Below are 27,395 nucleotides of genomic sequence, written 5' to 3'. Positions count from 1 at the left end.
AGCTTTGCTGCTATGGTGGAGGTTGTAAACTGTTACTGCTGGCTTTAAGAGAAAAATATTAAAGCTCACACCTTTAAATGACAGACTCTTTGCTTTGGAATGACAGAAATAAGACTTTGATATGGAAGTTGTGACATTATTTTAGGCAGTCACTTTTAGTAGCACTTTAAAAGCAGTGATTTCCGTTCAGTGGCTTTCCCTGTTTGCTTTCTGCATGTTTGAGGAAAACAAGGCGTGTACATGCAGCTGGATCCCATATACTAAATTAAATAGGTCTGTTTAATTAGTCAGGTGGTCAAACGTCTGGATCTGAACTGAAGTGCATCCATTCAGAAGCTCTCTATTGTAGACCATGGACACCAGAGAGGGAAGTGGTGATAATAATGTTGGCAAAATTTTCAGCTATTGTCTCCTGCCAATTAGAAGTCATCAACATGAATTCATCTAAGGGTTCTAAGAAAATGCTATCTTTTTCAGTCAGCTGCTCTGTGTGCTGTGACCTGTGCTGGGCACAGTGACCATGCTGGTTACTACCTGGCACAATATTTGTCTGAGCATCCTGGCTGCTGCAGGACACTGGGCAGCACACTGCCACACTGAGCAGTTTGAAGGACACATTCAGGTTTTTCACATAAACCTTGTGAATACAGCTGACACACAGTCATTTACTCACCCAGAGGCTCTAACCCTTCTCCCACTGAATTCAGTTGGAGCATTGTCATTTATTCCCATAGGAGCAGATTAGTGGATGATTACCTATAGTAGCTTTTGCTGTACGTAGTTATATGCTTTTGTTAAGTCCTTTGCTATTTTTTTGAGATATAGAACAATTGTATGTATTTTTATATGTTTTACAACATTATTTAGAGCAATTTGAAACTTGTTTGTGGTTTTCGTACATCCATGAAAGTCCTAATATTTGCTATTAATTAACTTCATCTGTTTTATTTTAGCTTCTTTGGCTTCTGCACATTCCTAACAGTGTTAGTACTCCCTCTTAATGTAACAGATAATAGGTAAAATGCTCTGGTTTTGTTTTTTTTTAACAGTTATGTTGGTTTGTTGGTTCCATCCTGTCTTTTGGTAAAATATATGTATATACATATATATATATATATATATATATATATATATATATATATATATATATATACACTTCGTGAAGTCATTTCTGTCAAAGGTCTGGTTGAGAGGGAAGATTTTTAAAAGCATGATTTCAGCCTTTTGAATTTTTTTAATTTCCCTATTAAGGGCAGAGAATATGTGACCTCCTTGTTTTTGTTTCTTGGTTTGTCCAGATAAGGGACAGCTTTTGTCCTCAAACTCTACCATTCTCAAGCTGGTTCTATGTAGTATGAAGAAAATGGTTTAAATCAGTTTAGTTGAGAATGCAAAAAGAATTTCCTTTGCTTTATTTGACTTCAATGAATTTATTAAAACTCTTTCAAATATTTTTTCTTTACATTTTCACTGGTAAAAAAAGCTGTTGTGAAGGAACAACTATGAAATTGTTCTAGACTGATTTACTCAATGGTTGCTCTCTCAATTTCCAGCAGGTTTGTGAGTCAGTAGAAAATTCTCTAGTTGACACATACGTGTCTGTGTATGTGTGTGGGTACATGCATGGTTATATAGCAAAGCAGAAGATTCAGAAAGCAAAGAGACACAAAGGAAAAAGAGTATATACATTTTCAATATAATATTAGTTACATAAGAATGCGTACTTTTTCTGGATTGGAAAAAAAAATAAGGCCATTATCTTATCAAGGACCTTGCAAGTACTACCTGTTCCTTTTCAGTTGGTCTGATTTGCTGTTACATGTAATAAGTATCAAGTTAGATAAAGTAATTAACTTCCATAAAATACATCTTTTCTTAAAAAATGCTTAAAAGTATTGTGGAATATGGATTCTAAATAGCCAAATATTTCTCATAGTGTATCATCAATATAAAAATTTTTCCCCTTGAGAGTTTTGTCTTATTTCTTGAATCCCATTTTTTATTCTTTCTTTGTCATTTGTGAGACATTCCAATATATTGAATGATTTTCTGTTTGTTTGAGAAGACGTTTTGTGTCATGTAAACTGTTTTAACTGCCTGGTAGATATTTATTGCCATTTATCACTTCTTATTTTCAGTGATTTATTTTACATTATTTCTCCCAATTCCTCAGTAAATCAATCTAGTTGTCTAGCACATCAATGGATTTTGTCTTATTTCTTGTTTAAACTATTATGGTAATGTTCATCCTAACAGCTTTATAAATTTGATGCAAATCCAACCCCTGGCCAGCTATCTCTACATTCATATACTTTGGATCTGCTGTTTTGCTGTTGAGTTATTGAAAAGTTATATATGCTGTAACTTAGGGATACTTAGTAACACCAGAAAGCAATATATTGTCATGCATGAAAGAAAATAAAGTTGTACAATATTAGCTTCTCTAACATTCATAAATGGGTAGCGTAAGCCAAGTGTGACACTGGATTGGTTTTGGTGTTTCCTGAAAGTCATGCTGGAATTGACCAAACCAGAAGGAGAGAGTTTAGTATTGTCAGCTGACTGTGCGTCCAGAGAGAGTCTTATGATCATATGCTGATATAATTCTTTCTATAAATCTTTGGTTCTTAACAAACACACCTAATGCAGTAATTCATGCAGAAAGGAGGGATTGGGCATGGGAAGTGCTTCTAACACTGCAGCCCAGTCCATCCACAATTGTGTGCTGCCCAGCAGTTTTTAGCAGATGGCAAGCACATCAAGCCTGAGTTACAGCTCAGACAAAGATGGGAAAGAAAGATTCACAGCTCTCAAAGCTCACCAGAAACTCTTTCCTGGTCCTGCTCTCCATCTCTCATTAAAGATGCAGCTCAAGGGACATAGTCAACCTAATCATACTGAACAAATTTCTCTGGATAGGCTTAGCCATTAAAGAGTGTGAACACAAGTTCCTATTGTTTGAGAGGTAAAAGGAAGAAGATGAAAAGTGATTGCTTCCTGTTCCCCTATGTTACAGGTTGACATTTCCATTAAGAAGTTTCCATTAAGAAGTTAATGATGTCCTTGGTAGTGATTCTGTGATCTGAACTTCCATCTTGTTAGAGATGATACATGGCCTTTATATATATTTATATTATTTATACAATTTTTATGTATATGTGATGTGTCCCTTCCAACTCAGTAAATTCTATGATTCTATTTTATATACAGATTTATAGATCTATAGATTTATATTTATATGTACAGCAGCATGAAGAATATTTTACTAACAAGGGAGTAATGTAAATTATATTATTTATAGAAAAAGATAGGTTTTGAGGACTTAAAAGTTTAAAGTCCTAGCTTGCTTGTCCTTGAATTGAATATAATTGAGATCTATAACATCCCGTCCTCATTTAGCAAATATCTAGACATTTGTTTTGAAAAAAGCATCAATCAAAACTGATGCTCTCCTTTCCATAGTCTAAAGACCAGTTATGCTGACAACACAGTCATGAAAGCTGCAATTCCTGCTCACTTCTTTCTGAGCCAACAGTATCCAGACTGCAGCAACAGCAGCTGCGTATCTTCTCTGGCACAGAATGATTTAGGGTGGAGAGCAGATTCTTTCCCCTCCAAATCACTTCAGAAAATTCTTGGCAGAAAGTCAGCTCATTTGTTTTGTTCGAGTAGGGAGGCCTGATTTATCAGTACAGAAAAAGTATTCATGCACTGTGCTGAATTGTATTAATTAAGTTTCTGTGTCCCAGACCAGTTGATTTTGTTATTCTTCTGCTCCCAACATTTTTTAATGCAGTTATACAATTTCATGTAATTTTAATGCAAATAAAGAAAAATCTACAAATCTACAAATTTATGGCAATGTTTTCTATTGCTTTCTCTATTGCAGTTTCTGAAATAGTTTGTGATACAATTTGTGATATAGGAAAGCATTGATCACAGGTTAGACTGAAAAATACGGATTAAGAAATCCAAGATAATAAAAGTTTCAAGGAGGAAACTACACATGCCAAAATGAAACTGCAATCCACAAATCTTCAGTTTCTATTTTTTGTTTCTTTTTATTTTATTCTGAATTGCTGGGTCTACTAAAGATATATCTATATCTATAAGAGTTGTATTCTTTGCTTATACCCTTATAAATTTTTTGTCAATTTTTCTTAATTCCTACCAAATTATTTCTAAACTAAATTGTGAAAGTATTTTTAAAGTAATAATATAAGGTTGTCTGGTTTTCAAAATAAAGCAAAATATTAAAATCTTCTCAATTCTGCATTAAATGAGTATAGCATGTTCTGGGATATGGCCCTTGGGTGTTATTTGCAGTTCAAGAAGTGTGGTTTTATAAAAAAAACCACATAAGTTTCTTACTTTTTATGTATGAATGCATGTGCACATTTCCATATTATAGAGAGAGCTGTATTATATCTGTTTTTAAACCATGATGCCTGAATATTTTCTGTAATTCTGAGGTGTTGACATCAGATATATTTTATTTTTTTGTATACTCAGCAGGAAATGGATTGTATTTCTATATCATATTTACTGGAGGAACACTAGCTAAACAGTGAGATGTGCTGTTGTGCAGCCTGAGACTGAGAAGTCATGCAGAAAATAAAGGTATGGCCAGTTTGAACAATAAAAGGGCAAATTCTTGGAATAGAGTAGGAAGGCAAAATGTTGATAAGGCTTTCAAAATCCTTCCTTTTTCTTCGGCAGAATTAATCTTGTCCTGCTACAATCTGGCTTCAACTGTTCCCTCTATTTTTAGTTACTGATCCTAGCCAGGTCCTCAAATAGCTCAGAGCTGGTGTTGTTTGTGTCTGATGTATAACTGATACAGACTTGGTTGGCATTTTCATTCATGTTTCATAATCATCCCTGGTATGTACATAAAGACAGTTCTTTGGTGTGCTGGGAGGGGGCATTTTTATTGCTGTGGGCCAGATCAGGCCCCCATTGTTTGACACCTCATTCGACCATAGAGGAAGAAACAAAAACATTTTAGTGACACTGAATTTACTTATTTACATTTAGTTGCAGAGAGGAGTCACAGTTAAGTTCAGGAAGCTCCCCCTTCAGATTTGTTAAGGGAAATATCAGAATTTCCCTTTTATTTGTGTATTAAGTCCTTCATACAATCTGTATGCCGTGAGAAAGACCCTGTGAGATAGAAGTAGTGGTTTAATTGGCCCTCTGAAAAAAACATTAATTTAAAAAAAGCCATTAAAGAGCTTTTCAAATGTCATTGATACAAATCGTGCTTCCACAAAAGAGAAAAAATATATATGTAAGACCTTGCAGGAGGTTTTTATTGATCAATTAAATTAAAATAGGCACAGTGGGGAACAAATCTACCAACAAAACTGGGAGTAAATCCATTAGTGTTTCCTTATGAAGTACTCGTATCTCTAATAGTATTACTTTTTTCCCTATACTGATGTATGTAAGGAGGCTCATTAATACAATTTAAAATATCTGATAAGAGTTAATTTTTGAAATAAGATTTTTCTTCTTTTCTATGAAATGATGCATCTTTTCAAGCATTATAGATTCTCAGATTTAGAAAATTGGAATGTAGTTGTTAATTTTGGTTCTGTGTCTCTGAGAAATGCATTCAGCAATCCATACAATATTCCTGCATTCTTGTTCCTTTAACTTCACATAGGCATAAAATACTCCAAAGTGAAACTGGTTGTTGAATGCAAGCACATTCAGCTTTACCTGTAGAAAAGATGAAACAAATGTTATGATAAAATAGCAAGGAAGGCGAATGGGATTTTTATATGGTAGCTTTTATGATCAAGATTTCTTGGAGCTTTGCAACCATGACTATATTTAGCAGTCTCTTGAGTATCAATGTAATTGAAATGTCATCTGTGGATTAATTTTGGTAATAGACTACAGCAATATTGTGGGAAATAAAGGACAGTGGTGAAATACCTTTTCTAGTAGACTATTCAAAAGAAATTTCATTAAGTGGTATTTATGAGAGGTCTTTTGGATAGGCTATCAGGATTGACAGTTCTATAAAGAGTCATCAGAAGAATGCTATAGGATTAATTTTACTTTAAAAGGTAAATCCTTCTATTTTGATTCAGTCAAATGTTGACAGCCATAGAAAATCCATGTTCTTGAATACAAAGCAGTACAGTAGAACCAAAAGCCTGGTACCTCATTCTTCTTTTAATTATTATTCCATGGGAGTAACATTCATTTTTATATTTTAAGGTTAGAAGCTTTTACCTCATGTTCAAAAAATGCATCTTCCAGTGTCTTTTCTCCAGTGCCACTCCCTACACCTTCAAACACAGCCTTGTATTCCTAAAAGCATAGACAACCACTCCATATAAGTAAGGTACATTTGCATTCTGTGCAGCACAGACACCTTACATTACTTTGTAAATTAATCTATGTTAAGTAATCTTTCTGTATAGAAGATCTCATGTATAGATTACAATTCTACATAAATCAAAAGTTAAAAGCATAAAAGCATTAAAAGTCAGCAAAAGAAAGAAAAATCACATTTATTCTTGTATTTCTTATCATCATTTCCAACAATTTAAAGTAATTTACTGAAGGCACTAAAAGACACTTATTGTAGAATGACACGTGACCTTTCACTCCTTTGGACAGAGAGCACTGAACTTCTTGTACCAATAGTATCCTTCAGAGCCAGAGCTCTAAATGCTGGACTCTGATCCTCACATGGCTGCTCCTTTTATTTCCAGTAGTCAGCTGGATTTGCTTTACCTGCATTAATATTGTACTCAAAACCCTTATTCTGATTTTTCATCCTGGAATATCCTGTGCGGATATATTTGACTTGATTTCTTAGGTGTTACGTTTCTGTGTAATTTCCTTCTCTGTGTGTTTGGTTTGTTTTTCCCTTAAAGCAGGACTGTAGTATAGGTCTACTGCAATGGTTCCCAAATTCATCTAAATAACCCACCATCTCATGAATAGTCTTGCTCCATACCCCATTGACATGGTAACTCATGATTAAAATGTTCTGTTTACACACAGCTCCAGCTTTGTGAGGGTTTTTTGTGGAAAAAGCAATAGACCAGACAACATTTTGTTTTGTGTACCTACTTAGAGATAACTTAAATATTACAGATAGAGTACAACAGTTAATTCATAGATCAAGTGTTGCAGATTAACTAATCTTTAATAACAGCACTGTTTGCATCAATCTTAACATTTTCATCTACTTCTTTGAATCAATTAGTGACTTAGAAAAAACTTTTCAGAAGGGAATTTTTATGGCATACTGGCAATAAATCAGGTTTGCACTTACCTGTGACATGAATTGTTTGGTCAGCTCAGTTTAAAATGATGTATGGCTATGCTCCAAAATCTTGGAGGCAGCAGCAATGAAGTGAAACTCCGTTTGGGGACAGTTAATGGAGTAGGAAGATTTTTATTTACTAGGATGTGATTTGGTCTTACTTTAGCATCCTCTTAAGAGGAACTTTGTATTGTACTAAGGTAATAATGTCTTATCTTAATCTTATGTCTTCATATCAAAGGTCTTTGATCCCATACACATTTTTATGGGAACTTTAGTACCTCTGATTATTTTTTCCTCTCTCAAAAATTCTTTAACTTATTTGTTTACTCTTCAAAATTTTGGTGATGTCAGGAGATGTTAAGTATTTGTATTTTGGTTTTTTGTTTTAATAAATTAGTTTACGTACTGCATAGTATTCTGCAACACACTTCACTTGCTCGTAGTCATCTGCATTGGCCAACAGGTGTAAGCCTTCTGGATAAAGTTTTCCACAGGTTGGATACAGCTTCTCTCGGTCATCTTTACTCAGTTCAGTGCCAAATGAATTAATGGTGATGATAAAGGCTCGTCTGTCTGCCTCAAACTTAGTATACAAAACAAAGATAAAGAGGTGTTATTAGACATCTCATTCTAAATTAGTGTGGACATATTTTGGGGTTTTTAGTAAGTCGAACTATGGAAATTTAATTAGAAAAAAAAAGCTGACTTGAGAGCACTGGAAACATACCTTGTTTTTGAAATTATAAATTCTTCTTTGCAACTATGCCTTAAATTTTAATTAGAAAATCAAGCAAGGTTTTGCAACCACAGCTTTTATTCTGTGATCTTTGTACTAAAAATATCATTTCTGCTGCTTCCTCATTTCCCCGCTTAGTTACCCAGATGCTGACAACAAAAAAAATCCTCACACCCTCATGTGTAAGATTATGAAATAATAATCTTATAAATAATGATAATGAAGGAAAGGAACAAGAATCAATAGTACTGCTCTGGGGTAGCTCAAAGTGCTGTTGATAGTAAAGGTTGAATGAAAATCCTAAACAAAATAATTTCTCAATGCGCATCTTTAAAATGATATTTCAATAAGGAGGAGGGGGCCGTTTGCTTTCCAAGTTAAAGTTTTAAGTGTTTCAAATAACAGTTACTTTTTAATACATAGAATCAAAGGCTATATTTCTTTTGTCAGGTTTAGATGCCTGTAATATCTAAAGTATTTTCACTGCAGCAGCAGACTGAAAGGCAATCCAATGTCTAGATCTCAGGTTCTTATTTTGTGCAAGGCAAAATTTCACTTACCATTCTTACAGTATGAATTAAAAATGCAATAGTAAATAAAAGTAATCTTTTCTTCTGTCTTGAGATCTAAATTGACTACGGTTTTAATTCTTTCCTTTATTACTTTCTTTCACGTTTTAGAACAGCAGAGGCCTTGCTATTTGCAGGGATTATGCAGGAGAAATCTTCCAAGTGAAGTATATACAGTATATGCACATTTTAGGCAGCTTACAAAATTTCTTGTGCTGTGAATATTTGAGCTATTTTAAGCAGAGAGGTACTCTTTTCAGTTGAATAATAAGGCTGCATTTGCAGCACAAATCTGCCACTTTAGCCATTAAACACATATTCACATCTACTCCTGTGTACTGGAACACACAATAACAGGAACCCACCACCCGCTGGCACCGACTTCGAAGTAAGGAAAAGGAGTAAACAATAAAGAAGTAATGAGAAGAAAATAAGTGTGCTTGAAAAGATTTCTAGCTAATGAGTAACAGGGCCAAATTTCACTTCCCTTATTAATAAAAATAGGCATATTAGACCTACTGAAACCATTTTAGAGGGACAAATGCTTTCGTTTTTTAACTTCTTAAAGTCATGTAGAATCTAGCTGTTAGATGTGTACTATTTTGTTGGTAAAAAACATGTTAGAGGCAACTGCAACTAATGGTAGCAGATGGGGGTTCTGCTTCTGGTGGCTTCCAGTTTGAGAGAATTTGCAGGATCATTCCCATCCAGGCAGACCTCTCAATTCATCAAATTATTGGCACATGAGGTTCTCTGTAGAGAGTAAGGCCATGAGGCAGTTACTTGGTGACTTAGTCCATCTGATTGCTGCAGGCAGAGGTCAAGTCAGAGGATGACCATTTCCTAAGTGCATAAGTTTCCATGTGGGAGACTGCTAGTTCAGAATTTAGCATGGGGCCATGGTAACAGACACAGCTCTATCTGCAGTGCAGTGCAGTCCTGCAGTTTCTTGCCAGATTCAGGGCTAAACATGCATGTGTTGTCCATGGTGGAAGAGAGATCATCAGTATTCTTAATATGGAAGTTTGGCACCATGTGCAGTGGTCAAGGAGTTGGGGAGCTAAATACCTCAGCCTCATTCTGATAGGGTCAGGTTGGTAGTCTTACATATACAATTACAAAATAAATAGCAAGTATTCTTTTGAATAATTAAACTTTGGGTTTGTTTTTTTTTAAAATCTAACCATTAGCAGTCTGCTCTATGTGTCTCTTCAGATTAACAAAATGCTATAGAAAAAAATATTCTATAGAAAAGTTTATCCTCCTGGCTGATTGACATTAGATAGGGATTTTAAAGAATCTTATGATAGGCTAAATTTTTACCACTGGTATAGAGGGAGTTTTACAACATGCTTAAACTAATGTTAGTAAGTATACTGCTCTCAGCATGAATTTCTATTTAAAAATGAACTTTCTGAAAAGTCTGAATCAACTGTGGAAAATGCCTTTATGTCTGCCAACCAATCTTTTGATTTTTATTTTTAAGAAAAGAAAAGTCAAAATACTTCATTTCTATTCAATTTAACTTGATTAGAAGTATTTTTTTTTTAGATTATAAATTGAAACATTGTGACCTGCTTAATTAAAATAGAAAATTGTAATCCTTTTTAGGACATTGTTTTGTAAAATGTAATTCAGACCCATTCTTCCTTCAGGGATAAGCTCCCAGGGTTATTATCTCTCTTCTAAATGCAAACTTTCAGTGTGATGTCATCAAACCTCAGTGAATTTTTTTTTTGTTTCCAGGAGTAAAATTGCTTATCCAGAAAAAAAGACTCCTGGAAGCAAATGGTGGTCTGGCTCTCAACCTCTGCAAAGAATTGTGATAGATCATGTGAGGAAAAAAAAAAAAGGGGGGGGGACCTGAATGCTGAGAATTCAAGTTTAGAAATTTCTGCATCTTTTATTAGAATAACAGCGATAAAGATATCATGTATGCTTTGGGAGGAGGACATTAGGAACTTTGTATGTCAAGGAAAAAAGAAATATTAAACTTTTCTGAGTCGAGACAAAAATATAACACAGAATGTTGGACTGTTTTTATATGACACTAATTCCAAAGGTCACTCAACCCTAACCTCAACCACTAATTTTAATAGGAGAGTAAACAGACATAATATTGCCATGAAGCTTGAAGATTATTGATTAGTAAATAGGCAGTAATGCCAGGCTTTAGCTGTCCCAAAATCAATAATCAACATTTTTGGGTTTTCTACATAATGGAGAGAAATGCTAAAGGGCAACAGTTTGAGATTAGCAAACCATTTACTCTGTTCTGCTCTCTGTTACAGAAAAATATTAACTGAGACTGGCTCCTCCCTAGTGATGGTCTAGCTGCTTCTCTAGTCAAAAGGCAAAAGTCATCCTTGAATACACTATTCATTACATCTTAGAAAAACAGGTATATTTAGAGGAGAAGCAAACATTTGACAGATAACTTTGCAAATGGAGAGAGATTCAACAGGAAAAACAAAGTGAGATAATTATGACAACATTGTGGAGTTCTTTAATGTATAAAGACTGAATGTTTCTTACCTCAAGAATAGGTCTCATTATTTCTGCTGTAGTACCACCTTGTTTTTCACAAAACTTATAAAATGCCTCAAGGTAAGACTACATGAAAGAAGAGAAATATTTTAAATGCTGCTTAAGACCTGGACTAGGATTGCACAAAGCCATGAACCTCATTTTTAAATACTTCCATTAACTTTGATAATTCCACCTATGAATCTAAATTTAGGTATGTGCTTAATTACTTAGCTCAAATGGAAGTTGAAATATTCAACTGCAAATGTCTGGTTACTACAATTTGAGTTCAAATATTTTCAAAAATTGTAATAGGACAAATATTATGTTTTACTTGTGCTCTAAAGAAGGAACTTTTTGAGCTCCACTGAGCTTCCACTGCATAATAAGCAGATGGCTGGAGGAAACTCTTCATTTATAGTGTGTGGAGGAGGGGATTTGGGCATATGCCACGGCTGTTGGGCCAGCAGTATGAGGATACACAAACTAATCCCTGCTGCTCTACCTAAACCCTGGATTAGGACAGAACAGCAGACAAAGCTTCTGTAATACTGGTCTGCAGAGCCCTCTGGTCTGTTAAGGATTCTGGCATCTGCACCCATTTGAAAATACTTGTGCAGAAAGAACACTAAATATCTCAGAGATGCTGCTCCCCCTGACTCTCCATCCCCCAAAATACTGTTTTAGGGAATATTTATGTTAAAATGCATTTGCTACAACTTCACACAATCTTGTTAGGAGCTGTCACTAACTACACAATTAAGTGAATTTTAAGTAGACATCTCAAGGGGGATCTACTGCATAGAATTATGCATTAGGTTCTGTATAGTGCTATCTGATAATGGAGCAGAAACAATTGATCACATTGACAGCTGAAGAAAAGGAGAAAATTTATATTAATAATTTAATAGTGTTTGCAGAATGGTCCCCCTAGTAGATGAGCAAAAAGGAAAAAAAAATAGATTTAAGTGTTAATATATGGTCATCCACATAGGATATAAGAATCAAATATGTATGTTACCAAATTGGAAGAAGTATCTACTACAGTGGTACTGTAAAAGAATTATAATACATGAAGAAATTAAAATACTTGGGTATAATTGATGTTGTATTGAATGAAAGAATTAGTAAAAGTTTTAAGAATTAAACATTGGCTTGGGAATTTATAAATATAATTTATAAGACAAACAGAGGAGTTTTTTCTTTCCCCCTAGTGCAATCAGATCACTGTAAAAATACTTCCTGCAGTCTGGGGCATCCACTGTGAAAGAAAGATAATAAAGATTTTAGGGATAATGTGCCAGGAGGAGCTGTTAATGGATTGGAGTATGTATAGCCTTTAAAGAGACCATCATAAGAGTAGTGATCTGTTTGCTAATATTTGTAAAGAAGATGCAAGGCACATGTTAGATACATATCCTTGCAGCATTGTGCTGTAACAATGCTAAAATTATTTAAAAATGAAGAAAATTATACAAAATCCTTAAGTAAAAATTATGTTAGCTAGACTCAAAACGATTAGACCCTTTCAAATCACATCTTTAGACCCTTTCCAATCACATCTTCCTTATATATATAAAGATAAATGTTAGCCAAAAGCCTGTCTAGACTCACTTAGGACCTAAGAGTTCTGTAGCATTTGGTGGATAACTGAGTTATTCATAAACAAATCTGGATCTGGATATTAGCCTGACATCTAGAGCATTTTCATGAATGAGATATTAAATAAGAATTTGGATGCAGACCTAAAATTTGAAAACTCCCCAAAGAGTGGAGTAGAAATGAAAGCAGCTGGGTTTCATTCCTGGACTTGAAATTAACCAGATGACCTCAGACAGCTTGCTTTACCTCACCATACTTCTGTTTCCCCATCCATAAAACAGGGTTAATGAAACTGACCTGCTTTGCTGAGACACTTTGATAAACCCCAAATATTATCATTATGTTGCAAAAACTTGCCTTGTACAGTTTGTTGCGCATTATTTCAATGTTCATTTCATCCAGGTCATTTTCAGACAGGCAGTCTTGAAAGAAAGCAGCTGAAAGTAGAGTTTATAATATAGCAGTATAAATCTGCATGCTGGTAATATGCATCTCCTGTCTATTGCTCACCAGTGTGTGAACAAGGATCCAAGGGTTCTGTTGTACAAGAGAGGGTGATATAACAGAGAGGAAGAAAAATCCACTTGGTTTTCCCTTATCCTCCTATCCCCTCCTTTTTAATGAGAATCTGCAGTGAGGGGAATCAATCAGTGCTGTAGCCAGAGTCCATATCTTCAGAGAAAATCAGATAGGAATGCTAATGAAAGCCCTAATCTTCTCTGAAGTGTATTGTTTGGTTATTATGGCGATTTTCTAGTGAGTGAAAAATAATTTTTGTCTGAAATCATGCAGGTATTCTGCAATTATTAAGGAGAACCCTCTTTCCTATTTTCCCTTTTCTTCTTTGCGTATATATTGTGGGAAAGGCAACAGGTTGCAGCTGATAAAGGTCACATGCTTTGACCTTGGCCATCTGTGCTTACGGGTCCTCTGCAGAGCTGACTAAAGAGCAAGCTTTTGAGCAGGGAGGCAGTGGATGAGTTTCACTTGTGCATCTGAACCATTTAAAAATATGATATTCATAATAATGTGTGCCTGTCACTGTTCCTGAGCTATCCCAGCGGGGCAGAGCAGTACTATATGACAGAGTGTTGTCTCAAGCAGTGGCAATGGAAGACGGCATTTACAGAGAGGATGTGAGTCTGGCCATGTTTTGTGGTCTCATCCCTTCCTACTCTTCCAGCATCCAGATTTTAAATGAAGCCTATCACAAAGTGTAGCTCTGAGAGCTCCCTTCAGTTTCTCCTTATAGATCTATTGCCCATAAATTTGTCCCATGACTTTAAAAAACTGATACAGCTCTCTTCTTTTACGAACTAGTTTAGCAAAAAATCCCCAGAAATTTACTACCAGCTATGTGAAAACAGTGGTTTAGTTTACCTTTTTAAATTAGTTTTCTGCTGGGATTTGGTCTTCTGAAGGATTTGGTAGGTTCATAACTCACTGTGAACAAACCACTGCCCTCAGGACTCTGTAAACCGTGTCCATATCTCTCATTGGCTTTGTCCACTCTGAACTGCATTCTGGACTTTTTAGCCTGTCTACACATGGCAGCACTGTTCATTTTGGCTGTCCTGCTCTGTTCCTTCTCTGATTTCACTGTACAGTTGTGCCAGTGCCCAGGCACTGGTGGGAGTGTGCTGCTCTGTGAGGAAAAGCCAGGAGTGTGCCATGCTGGACACAGCCAGCTCCAGCTGGGACCCACCACAGGGCACAGCCAAGCCCAAGTGGAGCAGGTGTATCTGAAGAGGGCCTACCTGAAAACCAGATTGGGACTTTTTACCGGGGCATGTAATGATCAGACAAGGGATAATGGCTTTAAACTGAAACAGGATAAGTTTAGATTAGTTATTAGGAAGAAATTCTTTACTGTGAAGATGATGAGACACTAGAACAGGTTGCTCAGGGAAGCTCTGGATGCCCCATCCCTGGAATTGTCCAAGGCCCTATTGGATGGGGCTCTGAGCAACCTGGTCTAGTGGAAGGTGTCCTTGCCCATGGCAGGAGGGTTAGAACTAGATGATCTTTCAGCTCACTTCTTACCCAAACTATTCTATGATTTTATGGCTCTAAACTCCCCCTGCTCCTTGCGACACACAATGCCTCTCTTGAGGGATGCAGTGTTACCTGTGGGGATAACAGGGGGCAGAGAAGAGGAGCCTGGCATGAGGGAGCAGCAAAGGCTGGAGGAAAGGTATTTTCCCAAAGTGTCTAAATGTTTCATTATTTTCTGCTTGTTTCCTTATATCTGGATCAGTAATTAATTATGTCATACATTAATCAGTAATAAATCCAGTTAATTTCCCCCCAAATTTAGTCTGGTTTGCCTGCAAGAGTACTTTGTGGGTGATCTCAACACACAATCTCTTTTTTCCACCTTTTTTCTCCCCCTCATTGTGCTGAGAGTAAGGGGTGAGCAAGTGGCTGGGTGGGAAATTTTTTCTGTCTGGAGCCAACCTACCACACCTTCTAGAGAAGCAGAACCCAAAACCTCTCACAGTACTAAAGATGAGAGCACTTAATGGTTTCATATACATTCAAATCCATCCAGTTCCACCTTATTCTCAGTGCCCTTCACAGCCTATTAGGTTTTGTTTGTGTTGGCTGCTGCACCACATTGAGCAGAGTTTCATCTTAATTTCATAATGTGACATTCCCAAACTTTACCCTGTTTTACTCTTAGATTTAGTTCTTCAAAATAGGACTTTTATTTATATTTGAACCACGCCCAAATTTCAAGAGGGAATCTAGGTTCTACCATGACATCTAGTATGTATTAGTAGCTTTCTGCTTGATCCTTAGTGAAGATATATTTTTTAATAAAGATGTAGGTGTTGAAATAAAAATCTAGATGCTTTAAATCAGTGACTACTTTGGATATAAAAGATATACATTATAGTTCTTGACTAGCGTGTTTTCTCTGTGTCTGGCACCCAAGGTGGATATAGAAGCTATTAATATATGTTAATAGAACGTGTCCTGAACACCATTTTGGAAGTGCTTGATCCACAGTTCAAGTTTTGTGTTACCAAAACACAGCATATCCAGTGGGAAACATGCTGCTCTTTGTCATACAGCATTAGTAGTTTTGAGAAGAAGATAAGAAATAATTTAGTGTTTTTACCTAATGGTGTGTCAACCAAAATTGCATTGAAGAGCTCAGTGGGATTTGAGGCAATGCTGACTGCTTCCATTTGCTCAAAGCTTCCCAATGGATGGCACTTGGGAACAAGTTCAGCTATGGGTCGTTCATGTAATGTGCCAGTTATTAAAAGAATTACATTGTCAATCATATAGCTGTATCTGTATTGGAAAGAAAAAGTAAAAATAAATTATTTTTATAATCAACTTTCAGTTGAAAAAATACAACCCCCAAATTTTGAAAATTAGCCATAATACCAAAGTATTATCAGAATGTATGTTCATTCTATATCAGTACCTCATTAAATATCAACAGAAGCTTTTAAATAGCAAGTAGATAACACAGAATTAGTTTTAAACCATATGATGGATTCTGAAAATGGACACTTTTAAAGAAGGTGGTGCTGACATATGACTATAATAAGCATAACAGCTGAGAGATGTAGATTCACTATAATAAGTGACAATGAGTGGTATCCAAAGCTGAGCTAGCAACTTTTCTAGTTTGGGATTTTCTTATTTCATATATACCATCTGGACAGAGAAGTACATGGGAATCTCAGCACTAAAACTGCAGAGTTCATGCAGATGGTCCAACCTCGGGGTTTTCTTCTCACTCAGCTTTAAACATCCTCCCATGAGGGAACTAAGAACAGGCTCTTACAGACTTCTTTATTACTAGAAGTTTTGCTTCATACTATTTTCACTGTCAAAGAGGTTGATAAGAGTTTTGCCAGTGGCTTGGAAATGGGAACACTATTCCCTTGAATGCCAGTCTTCAGCTTGCATTTTTGACTAAGAACACAGCTAGAAACATACAGGGATTAATATGTTCTCACCCAACATTTGTGAAGAGGGGTGGAGGATCTGGTGGAATGTAGTTCAATGATTTGTGTGAAATATGTTTAATTAGTGTATCCATTATTTTGAAAAACAACAGTGTGCAAAGGTTGTGCATACACATGTATACATTCACGTCAATGAGTGTGAGAAAAGAGCTGCCATAGCTTTCATGTTTTCATTTTTATTTCCTGAAACAAAACGTAAACGTGTGAATACAGGTCCTATTAATATATTAACCTAAATAAAAGTGGTCAGCTACATATGACCAGAAAAAAATATATATACTTTCTTTTTTACTGTTATAATAAAAATAATCCTTGAAAGTTAGTTGAACAGTTAATTGTTCTTGTTAAAATATATTAAAAGGATAAGATCAAGGGGAGTAAATAGTTAGGTAAAATATCCTACTGGTATTTTGCTAATCTATGTTGCTGTACTGCTATAAAGCAAATTCCTGTTCTTGAAGTTGTTTAAACCATTGATTTGCAAGTTTCATCTATTTGTGATGGTATTGAGATCAGAGCTTTCTCTTCATCTGGCATCAAACAGCAGCTGAACTTTCAAAGAAAGCTACTTGGATCTAAATATCTTGCAATATGCCACAGAAAGTTCTCCTAGTTTTTATTTATTTGGTTCAAATAATATAAAAAGTATGGTAGGTGTAGGATGTGTTGTCTTTCCCCCTTTAAAAAAAGGTCTACAACCTGCCACATGCCTAGGAATTAAATCACTTCTGTGTACATCACGAAACTGTTAATCTTTCATGAGTCACACTCCCCCCCCCAAAATGTCAGTTTTTCAAGTTCTCTGACTTAAATAGTGTTTAAAGATTTTAACCATTTTTCACAATCTCTACCACTTCTTCTGTCACTGTTCACATAAAAGAATCTGCTTCTGTTCTTTAAAATAATTAGTGGCAAAGACAACAGGTCTTCATATACACATACAGTTTCAGAACTTATATTAGCAAATAAAGTATGCAAATGTAGCAGTATCAAAGTAATTTTTCTGGTTTTAAAACTTAATAGAATTTCCAATATGCTGCATTTGCACAATTTTAACTGCTTTTTTTACCACTGTGTGGTAAGCTATGTAGTAATATTACTTACGTGACAAAATTCAGAAAAGTGGCAAGTGGTTCAAAAGCATGGTTTCTAAAATAATGAAATTCTGTGAGTAGTTTTGCTTTCAGTTTATCATCAATGGTGGAAATAGTGAGAGGGCCAGTTTCATTAGCCAAGAAGTTGCCATAGTCTGTAGTCTGTAGGTGTAACTTCAGATCTGGAATTAAATTCAGGAAAGATCATGAGAATAGACTGTCATATTGTCTGCAGACTGAATTTTTAAAAAAGTTAATTTCTAATATATTTTTCTATTAAGCAACTGATCATACTCTGTTGAAAAGTTTTTGCGTAGATCTAATATAGTATAAATGCAAAATTTATGCAAATTTGTACTGCCTTCTACCAGTAAGATTTACTGTATGCTGTAGGAAAGAACAAATAATTTATGCCATTTTCAGAGTGTTACTTACTACTGTCTCTAGTGCCATCCCCATCAGGTTTGTTCAATGTTTCGATTTCACTGATTTGCACCATTATAACACATCAATTGTTTTGTCTGCTGCACTCCCATGGACTGTTTTCATCAATAGGAATCATCCTTTAACTTTAATAAGACCTTATATATTTCTATGAAACATTTAAATCTCAGGTAAGATTATAATCTTCTGTTATCAGGCTGCCTGAAGAAGAGAGCACATCTTGCCTGGCGCACATTCTGGACTCCAAATGGATTCTGTAGTGGAGCACTTGAAAGGGTAGAGCTATATTCTCCTAACATTTCTGGTTTGGCTTTCTCTGATTTATGGCTGCTACTAGCAAATCCTTAGAAGCTGTTCCAGAAACTTGGGCCACTGTGACATTTTCTGTTTGAGCTCTTAACCCTGGTGACTGGGGAAAATGAGTTGTTTAGACCACAAAGTTAAATGAAACTTTCATGGTATCAAAGAATTCATACGATAAATTTTCTCATTTTTTAGCATGAGACAAAAGCAAGCATTTGAGTCAGTTCAAACTGCTGTTCAAAGCAGTTTAACGTTTTCTTTTAGAAAAGCTCATGCTGCAATGCATAATTATGTTCAAATGTTGTATTAAAACTATTGCAAATTAGAAATTGGGATACTCTTAAATGATTTGGGCATTCATAATAATTAGATTTCTATATGAAATATGAAGTGAGGGTTAGGGAAAAGAACAGCAACGCTCCCACTGATGGAAATAAGGGTGTACCTGTAAGGAAGTAAATTTGCAGCCAGCAAGGTAAGAATTTTCAGTACAGTTTCTACTTTTGCCTATTTCTCAATGTGTATCCTTACTTAGTATGCAATAAGGTTGCCTACACTGGGAATTAAAGCAAAATAACTAGTATACTGTGAATTCAGACTCCTACGTTTAGCACTGTAGCTTACTGAGATAAGCTTCAGAGTCTTCTATGCAAGTTGGCTGCCACTCAACGTTGCTCAGGGTCCTGTCCAAACTGGCCATGAATATTTCTAAACTCTCTGGGCAACCTCTTCCAGTGTTTCACCACTCTCCTTTTAAAAATTTTTTTCTTGTATTTAGTCTGAATCTATTCTCTTGTAGTTTAAAACCATTACTGTTTGTCCTATCGCTACAGGCCCTATTAAAAAGTTTGTCTCTGTCTTTCTTGTAAGCCCCCCTCAGGTACAGAAAGTTGGCAATAAAGTCTTCCCAGAGCTTTCTCCAGGATCAACAGTCCCAACTCTCTCAGCTTTTCTTTATGGGAGAGATGCACCAGACTTCGGATCATCTTTGTGGCTCTACTCTGGACTTGGTCTAACAGGTCCATGTTCTTCCTGAACATGGTCCCTGAGGTGGGGACCCCAGAGCTGGACACAGTACTCCAGGTGGGGTCTCATGAGGGCAGAGTAGAAGGAGAAAACCATTTCCCTCCCTTGCTTTAGATACAGCCCAGGATATGGTTGGTTTTCTGGGCTGCGAGCACACATTGTCAGCTCACGTCTCACTTTTCATCCAAGAGTAGTAGATATCCAAGTCATTTTCCACAGGTTTGCTCTCAATTCCTTCGTGCCCCAGCCTGTATTGATACCAGGGATTTCCCAACCCAGGTGCAAGACCTTACATTTGGCCTTGTTGAACCTCATGAGATTCCCGTGGGCTCACTTCTCCAGCTTTGCTGGGTCCCTCTAAATGACATCCCATCCCACAGTTGTGTCAACTGCACCACTCAGCTTGGTGTCACCTGCAAACTTGTTGATAGTGCACTTGATCCCACTACCTGTGTCGCTGATGAACATACTAAACAGTACTGGTCCCAGTAAAGACCCTTGTCACTGAGCTCTGTCTGGACTTTGAAGCATTGCCCACTACTCTCTGGATGCAACCACTCAGCCAGTTCCTTATCCACCAAATATAGTCTGTTCATCACATCCATATCAAATCACATAACACACTTAGAAAAAGTCATAGTTTCAGTACATGCTTCCATGTAGGAAGTAGAGAAAGAGAATACAAATACGAAAAAAATAAACACAATAGAAGAAAGAGGGAAAGGTAAGCAAGATTAAGACATAAATAAATGCAGAATTATACCCAGAAATTAGTCTAATTATGTAAAACCAAGTTTTTAGAAGATCACTAATATTTTGATTTCACACCTACATTTCCTGTGAAAACTCTTCATTCTTACTTTTCTCCTTTTTGTTGCAAAGAGTGTAAAAATACTTGGCATATGGTGAGATTAGATAATACTACTTTATTAGATGCAGAGCTGAATTCCAACTTTCCTCAATTCCATTTTAGATGAACCCCAGATATCTACCTTTAGTCACACTCTGTAAATGCCTTTCAAACACAGTAGTCTTCAGGGGTTAACTACCTAAAGCAGACTGTAACACCCAAATATCAGCCCAATTATTCACCATTCTGAAGTGTTCTTAACATCATCATAAGATGAACAGAAACAAAAACCTGCTGATCTAGAGTAGTTTCACAAGACTTTGTTATTCTTCCTCAATTCTCTGATTGATTGAGTGGCTTCATAAACCATGCCTTAATATAAGGCATGAAAAATGTTATCTATAAGACATTAAATATCCTTACCCATCTCCCAGAAGCTAAGGAAGAAATGTTATACCCAGGAATGTTGGGTTTATAACCCTGTCAGTTACACAGCCTGCTTTATAGATATATTTCTTTAACTGAATTAATAAATGTCAGCATGCATACTGTATGTGTAAAAAATATCCAACCCTACCTCATGGTCTTGGCCAAAATAATCATCCCCAAGATCCAATACCATATAATATCAATCAGGAATGTCATAATCAGAGTTTGCATCAAGACAGAGTTCAGTGCAGCTCAGAGACTGATCTGGTGGTCCTAAATGACAGTCCTTTCATTGCTGCTGGTATAAATACAGCCTGGGAACTATCTCAGTCAGACCCTTGCACTAGAGACATGACTTGGTGACTCAGCAGGAGTAGATGGCTGAGCATCACAGGGGCCTCAGACATTCCTGTTCACCAAAACTTTTTATTGATTGTAGCTGCCCCTTTTTTCAGGGTCTCTTGGGGACCTACACAAGACTCTGGACTTTGTCATAAAGATCCCTAGGAAAGAAAATTCCTGTATTTCAGCTGTCATCCATCCATTTTGATTGTCATCTGTCTGCATTGTGTATTTTCTCATAAAATTACATGCAGGAAAGCAACTTACAAGAAAAGTATTACCTTAAATAATGAGTTTACTCACAATTGAACGACAAACAAACACAATTAACTAAAGTATGACTAAAATGAATCAATGCACAGAGGGAGACTAGTTTAAGATGAATGCAGTTAAGATAGAAATGATCCTGATCAGAAAGAAGGAAAGAGTATTGTGAGAATTTGAACAAAGTGTTAACCTGTTTTTTGGCATCAAGTTCATGGTAACTTATCTGACTCCTGACTTTGATAGCCAAATAACCAACTAGCCACAGTTTTCGCTCAGTTAACACTGTTATTTCAGCCACCATGTGCTGGCAGGCCCTGGCTCTGGCAAGCTAAGTAAACTTATTTCGGTGATTTTGTAGGGAGCAGAGTTGTGATGCTTGTCCTTCTGTGACCTAGCCTCCTTTCTACAGAGCAGAAGTCTTTCTATCACACAAAAAAGAAAGAGAAGAACAAAGCACTGCATTTAAACACCTCCACACCCCACACCCCCACATTCTACTTCAAAAACTGTCAGCAAGGTTGCTCTGGGAACCTCATTCCCTTGAAATAGATGATGCCATAGGGCCAAACTAGAAGAACGCAGCCCATGAGGTAGCTGCATGGGAATCACAGTAGTTCAACCAAGCCCAAAAGGATTTCTAAATGAAGCTGAAAACTTCTCCTCCAGTCTGTATGGCCCTGAATTGAGAGAACACAGTGGTATCATTAATCTGTTAGAAGTCTTCTCTCTTCTTTCCGTCTCACTTTTACGCTCGCTCTGTGATTATCAAGCAGATGTAAAGCACTAATCTACAGCTCTTCTTGTGGTTCTTCAGTGCTGACATTATGGTTTCCTCTCTAGAGATACCAAAACCACTTTGAAATTAAAAGATCTTTTTTGTTTCTATTTATGGGTTACTTTGAGTGGTTTTGATTTTTATTTTCTACTTGTTTGTTTTAGCGTATTTATAGTGTTTTTAACTTAGGCCATTTTTTGTGGTGTGGTGCTAAGCCACAGAATGCAGAATAGGGTAAATTTATTACCTTTTAATGTGAAGACATGATGGCACTACTGAACAAACATCATAGTACTGCAGCACAAATACACTTGCTGAATATTTCAAATTGAAACAAAAGACAATGTATGAAGTTTACTTTAGAGGTAGGGGTCTGTGGGTTTGGTGCACTGTACACTCATGGTGCAGGTTCAGTATTACAGCATCCTACATGTGCAGAGAGATAAGTGTGTTAACATCATGTAGAAACCCAATATGTCTCATATTTTCATTATAAAGAATACATTTGGTAGGTAAATGGTGGGAATCTGTTAGCTGTCTATAATAAGTAGAAAAATGTTACAATGGTGAAAGAGATGTAGCTGAATAGCAAAAAAGGGGAAGTGATAGTGGGTAGTAGAGATGTGCTTGTAGGAGGGATGATGAAGGCTGCTGCTTCTATTGATGAAATAATTTGCATTCCAAAATTGAATGAACACTGGAAAAAAATAAGTTTCAAAAATAAAACTAATTGTTCCTCCTATTGTAAATTTTAATTTGAAGTGTTTTTTATCTCTCTATTATTACCTGATCATCTGCTGCATGCTCTTAAAAATATTGAAGGTTTATATATCTCAGAAATATTTGAAAACTACTTCATGGTGTTAAATAACTTTCTTGTCGCATGACTTATAATTTAGAGTTTTTTCACTATTCTAAACTTAACATGAGCAAGTATTTTTTGTGAAGGGTGCAAATAATCATTTTTGCTTGTACGTTTTTAACTCTGCATACTTTCTTCTTATTCAGAGTAATCGGGATTTTTTTTCCTTCATGGAGCTTTGGATGACATCATTTATTGAGCTCATCTGCAGGGAGAAGTGAAGTGACAACAAAGTTTAATTATTCTACCTATTTGATGTCCTTTGTGTCTTTTATAGGTATTTGAAGCTGTTACCTTTTTCTGAAGTCTGTACACTTATGCAGCAGGACTTTTTCACTTCACAATTAAATACAACATCAAGAGTTTCTGTAGACTCTTTAAGTTACATAGATCACAACTGCTAGAACAAATAGGATAAAGAAACTGTAGATTTTTTCCAGCTGGCATAAGGGATAGATTTCAGTTCTCAGAGTGATTGTATACATATGTTCTGTGTGTCTAAACTGCCACTGTATTAAATGGAGAGCTGATACAGCTCTCCAGGTTATCAGCAGAAGTAGACACATGCAATTGGTCAGTAGAGCAGGGTCTAGATTCCATTGACTGCATTGATAATCTCTTCTTTGACTGTAAGAGGAACTTTATGCTGTGGACTGGTAAATATCTACCTGCATTTCTTTAAATGTAGTTGTTTTAATCTGAGAGTTGAATGGCAAGCAATCTTCCCAGACTTATGTTATTATTTATATTAATAGACAGCCTCAAAACTGTTGGATATGAGAATGATCATTCTTCACTTTTTCTTACCCCAAACCCATTACTGCATGCACAAATCAACCAAAGCTTAAAATAGAGTGAGCTTATTCATTCTCCTTCTTCCTTTTCCAAATTGATTTAATAGACTGCACATTATAGAAATTGAGTGTACAATCATAGCTTTCATTTTGCAGTCAGGGAAATGAACTTTCTGTTCCTTTAGAAAGGTGATTACTTTCTGTTGCATTTTTTTCCTGCCAAGTGTCTAAAGGTACGTCATATGATTCTTTGGTACAAGTCTGTCTTCATCAGGCTGTGACCAGTCTTGGCCACGGAAAGCTGTTTTGGAAACTACTGTGTGCTCTCTTTATTACCGTGGCAAAGTCACCTTGAAGACAGATTTTCTTTTTTTTTTTCTACTTCCCTAAGTTTTATCTTTGTGGAGTCTAGTTTTCTGTTCCTGGTAAGACGAGTATCCACTATTGCCCTAAAACTCATGAAGTAACCAATTGGTAAAATTATTTATTTTATAGAGAAACTCAGAGCCAAATGGTAAGCTTTTAATAAGATTTTGGAAACTATTTTATACAGCTGAAATGGTATGAAACTTCCACACCTGAACTGTTCTATAGCATTGTTAAAATCTGGGAGAAGGTTGCCAGTCTCTGTAAGAACTCTGTGGATGAGATTTCTAAACCTTATCAGTAAACCAAAAGTCCCATCATCTCTATTGCTTTGCAAATCACAGCCTGCACGCAAACCACAGTCTATGGAAAATGATTAACTTAAATATGAGCAAGATTCTTCAAAGGACATGTAGGTTATCTCTGGGTTTAAGATAAGCTCTCAATACTTCAGTCTTTTACCTTCCCTTCTTCAAATGCCTAGGCAACAATGTTTCTTCCTAAATAAAATAAACCAGCAGACTTACCTTCTAGTGTCTCACACTGTGCTAGATTGACATAATCCGCACTTGTCAAGATCCCGGCTTTGAACCCTCGGACCAGACCCTCCAAGTAGCCGTGGTCCACATTGAAGTAAAACTCTGAGTATCCTGGCATGGAGAAAAAGATATTTGATCTCTCTTCTGGGTTCTTGATGGCACTGAATATCTGCCACCAACTGTTTTCCTCCTCTTTGGAAGGAGTGACAAATAGTCATGGAATTCCTGCCAGCCCTATGATTGTGTTTTACCAACTGGTTTCTTCCTGTTTCTTGCTCCTACTGTAGTTCCAGTACAGTTGATGCTTACACAACAGCTAGCCAGTAAATCCAACTCCCTCCTGTCAAAGCCAGAAAATGAACCTATTATTGTTGAAAGAGAAGCCAAAAAGGAAGTACAGGATTTAACCCCTGCTTGCAAGGATGCTCTGCACTGCTTGGAGAATGAGAAAGCACATTAACAGCTTGATAAAGCTTTCGCATTTCTTAACTGTATTATAAACAGGAAGTTATCTGAGAATGCCTATAGAGAAACTATTTCTGCAGTAAAACAGTGGGTTGTGGCAGAACATAGCCTATTCAAGGAGCTTAGATGGTTTGGTAGTGTCTCTGTATTACCTTCTTTTTTTTAGTGCTTTTGCTCGCTGGAAATGTTTTGCTGCTCATCTCTATCACTAAATATGTATAGGAATTATAAGAGCTTTCTAATAATTACTGTGAACATTAGATGATGTGCAAAGGTGAAAGGTTTTTGAATGGTTTAACTTTCATTGTCCTTGAAAGCCAGTATTCAAAACCTGCCTCAACACCATAGTCTGTCCCAGTGTGCCACTCATACCTAGACACACACACTCGTTTTTGAGACCTTTGAACATGTTTGGTGTATTGTGTTGGCTGAAGACATGCACCATGCCTTCTCTACTGACCCGTGTGATGAAATGTGGCTGCAGCAAGAGTTGTGAGTTGGCAGCCAGTGGGACATGGCTGTGACTATGAGACCTTCTCCTCTGTCCTGGGAGGGGAGAAACTGATGAGACCTTGGTACTCACCAGATGATTCCTGACTATACCACGCTGCTCCTGGCATGGCAAGGCTTTGAATGCCACACAATGAGACACAGGATGCCAGCATGTTTGCTGCCAAAACAGCCACCGCCTATCTCCTCTGGGGAGGTCACTAGCTGGCTGGTTTCTTGGCTGACTGGCCAGGAGCCTTCAGTGGGCAAGAAGTGGCCACAAGCCACTGGGCAGTTTTGCTGAGCCAGGGGATTGATACAACTGCGCCTTGAGGGTCAAATTAAAATTGTCTCAGGCTGGATATTACCCCACCTGTAACCCACAGTGGGGGAAATAATGACAGCATTGAGACATTTTGAAAAATCATATGCTCAGATATGCAAACTGTATTTAGTTGGGAGTTCAATGGGGCCAAGAGTATTGAAGTTTGCTACTTGTACACTGGATTTACAGTTAAGTCAGTCAGTTCTTAACACTGCAGAGTAAACCCAGCTAAAGAAGAATGAGACAAACTAGGCCTATTAGACAATGGAAACAAAACATTTCCCTCCCCCACACAAACAATTTGGTTTTGTCTCCCAAGTCTGCATGCCAGCAGTATTCAGAACCTCCTGAGGCAAGAAGGTTTCAGTAGAATTTTGTTGATGATGTTTCAAAAGTCAGAGAGATTTCTCCGGATACATGACCGCCATCAGTGCTTCCTTACTGACACGTGAAGATAACCACATTTTAACTTAAACCTGCTTTTTTGTTGTTGTCATCATCTTTGTTCCAGCATGTTTTGCTCAAAAGCCTCTGTTTTTCACCTTTTCAAAGAAAAAATGGGGGAGAGGCAATAATAATTGCTGCGTACACTTAAGAGCAGCGTGTAGGTTTAACCTCCAGATCTCCAAAGTGAGTGTTGCATAAACAAGTAATGTCTCACAGCAGCTGAGTTCAGGCCGCCCCCAGCTGCAGCCACAGCCTATCAGAATGTGGCACATGTCCAGCTGGGAGCAGTCCAAGGTTGTGCTGCTGATGAGCTTCCAAAGCTTCAGACAGCAGAACCAGTGCAGAAGTGGCTTTGCAATGGATCCTAAATTTAGTAAGGCCATGTGAACGCTGTCTGGCAGGTGTAAATACCACCACTGGTGATCCTCCAGTGGGAAAGTACTACCACAGAGCCATAAATATTGATGAGACCATCACTTGAAGTATAATCACTCAGCAAAGATGTTTAATTAAATCAGTGTAGTTTTGAATGGTTTCAGGAAACTGGAAAATCAGGATAAAGTCTTGAGTGATTTTATCTACTAAGGGATGAAGTGTCAGATAATTTGATCCAGATTGATAGGCTGCATTTGGCAACATCAGAAAATTCTCTGACCTCTGATTTTTGTTGAAAGAAAAGTTGTGGAAAAGAGACAGCTTTAGCAACAATTTAAACATGATTCCTATAGTTAGCTAATGCACTAAAATTTTATGTAAAGATAAATATATTCAATATCTACTGTTGCAATCTATCAATAAAATGCTTTTGTTATGAGTGTCTAGTACTATATGGTTTCTTTCACACTTGTAGTGGGCACAGTTT

General features: G+C 36.6%; 1 protein-coding gene across 1 annotated transcript; it reads right to left on the bottom strand.

The window, feature by feature from the left end:
• Positions 1 to 5,291: 5,291 nt before the first annotated feature.
• On the bottom strand, positions 5,292 to 25,072 carry ATP6V0D2 (ATPase H+ transporting V0 subunit d2). Its single transcript, XM_069005037.1, has 8 exons — positions 24,796 to 25,072; positions 17,821 to 17,992; positions 15,852 to 16,030; positions 13,085 to 13,164; positions 11,135 to 11,212; positions 7,701 to 7,877; positions 6,247 to 6,324; positions 5,292 to 5,724 (listed from the first exon to the last, which is right to left on the bottom strand). The coding sequence occupies exons 1-8, from the start codon at positions 24,923 to 24,925 to the stop codon at positions 5,563 to 5,565; spliced, it is 1,056 nt and encodes a 351-aa protein (XP_068861138.1). The 5' UTR covers positions 24,926 to 25,072; the 3' UTR covers positions 5,292 to 5,562.
• Between the last annotated feature and the right edge of the window lie 2,323 nt (positions 25,073 to 27,395).

This window comes from Aphelocoma coerulescens, chromosome 2 (assembly GCF_041296385.1).
Source record: "Aphelocoma coerulescens isolate FSJ_1873_10779 chromosome 2, UR_Acoe_1.0, whole genome shotgun sequence".
Classification (NCBI taxonomy): domain Eukaryota; kingdom Metazoa; phylum Chordata; class Aves; order Passeriformes; family Corvidae; genus Aphelocoma; species Aphelocoma coerulescens.
This window is presented reverse-complemented; position numbering and strand designations above follow the sequence as displayed.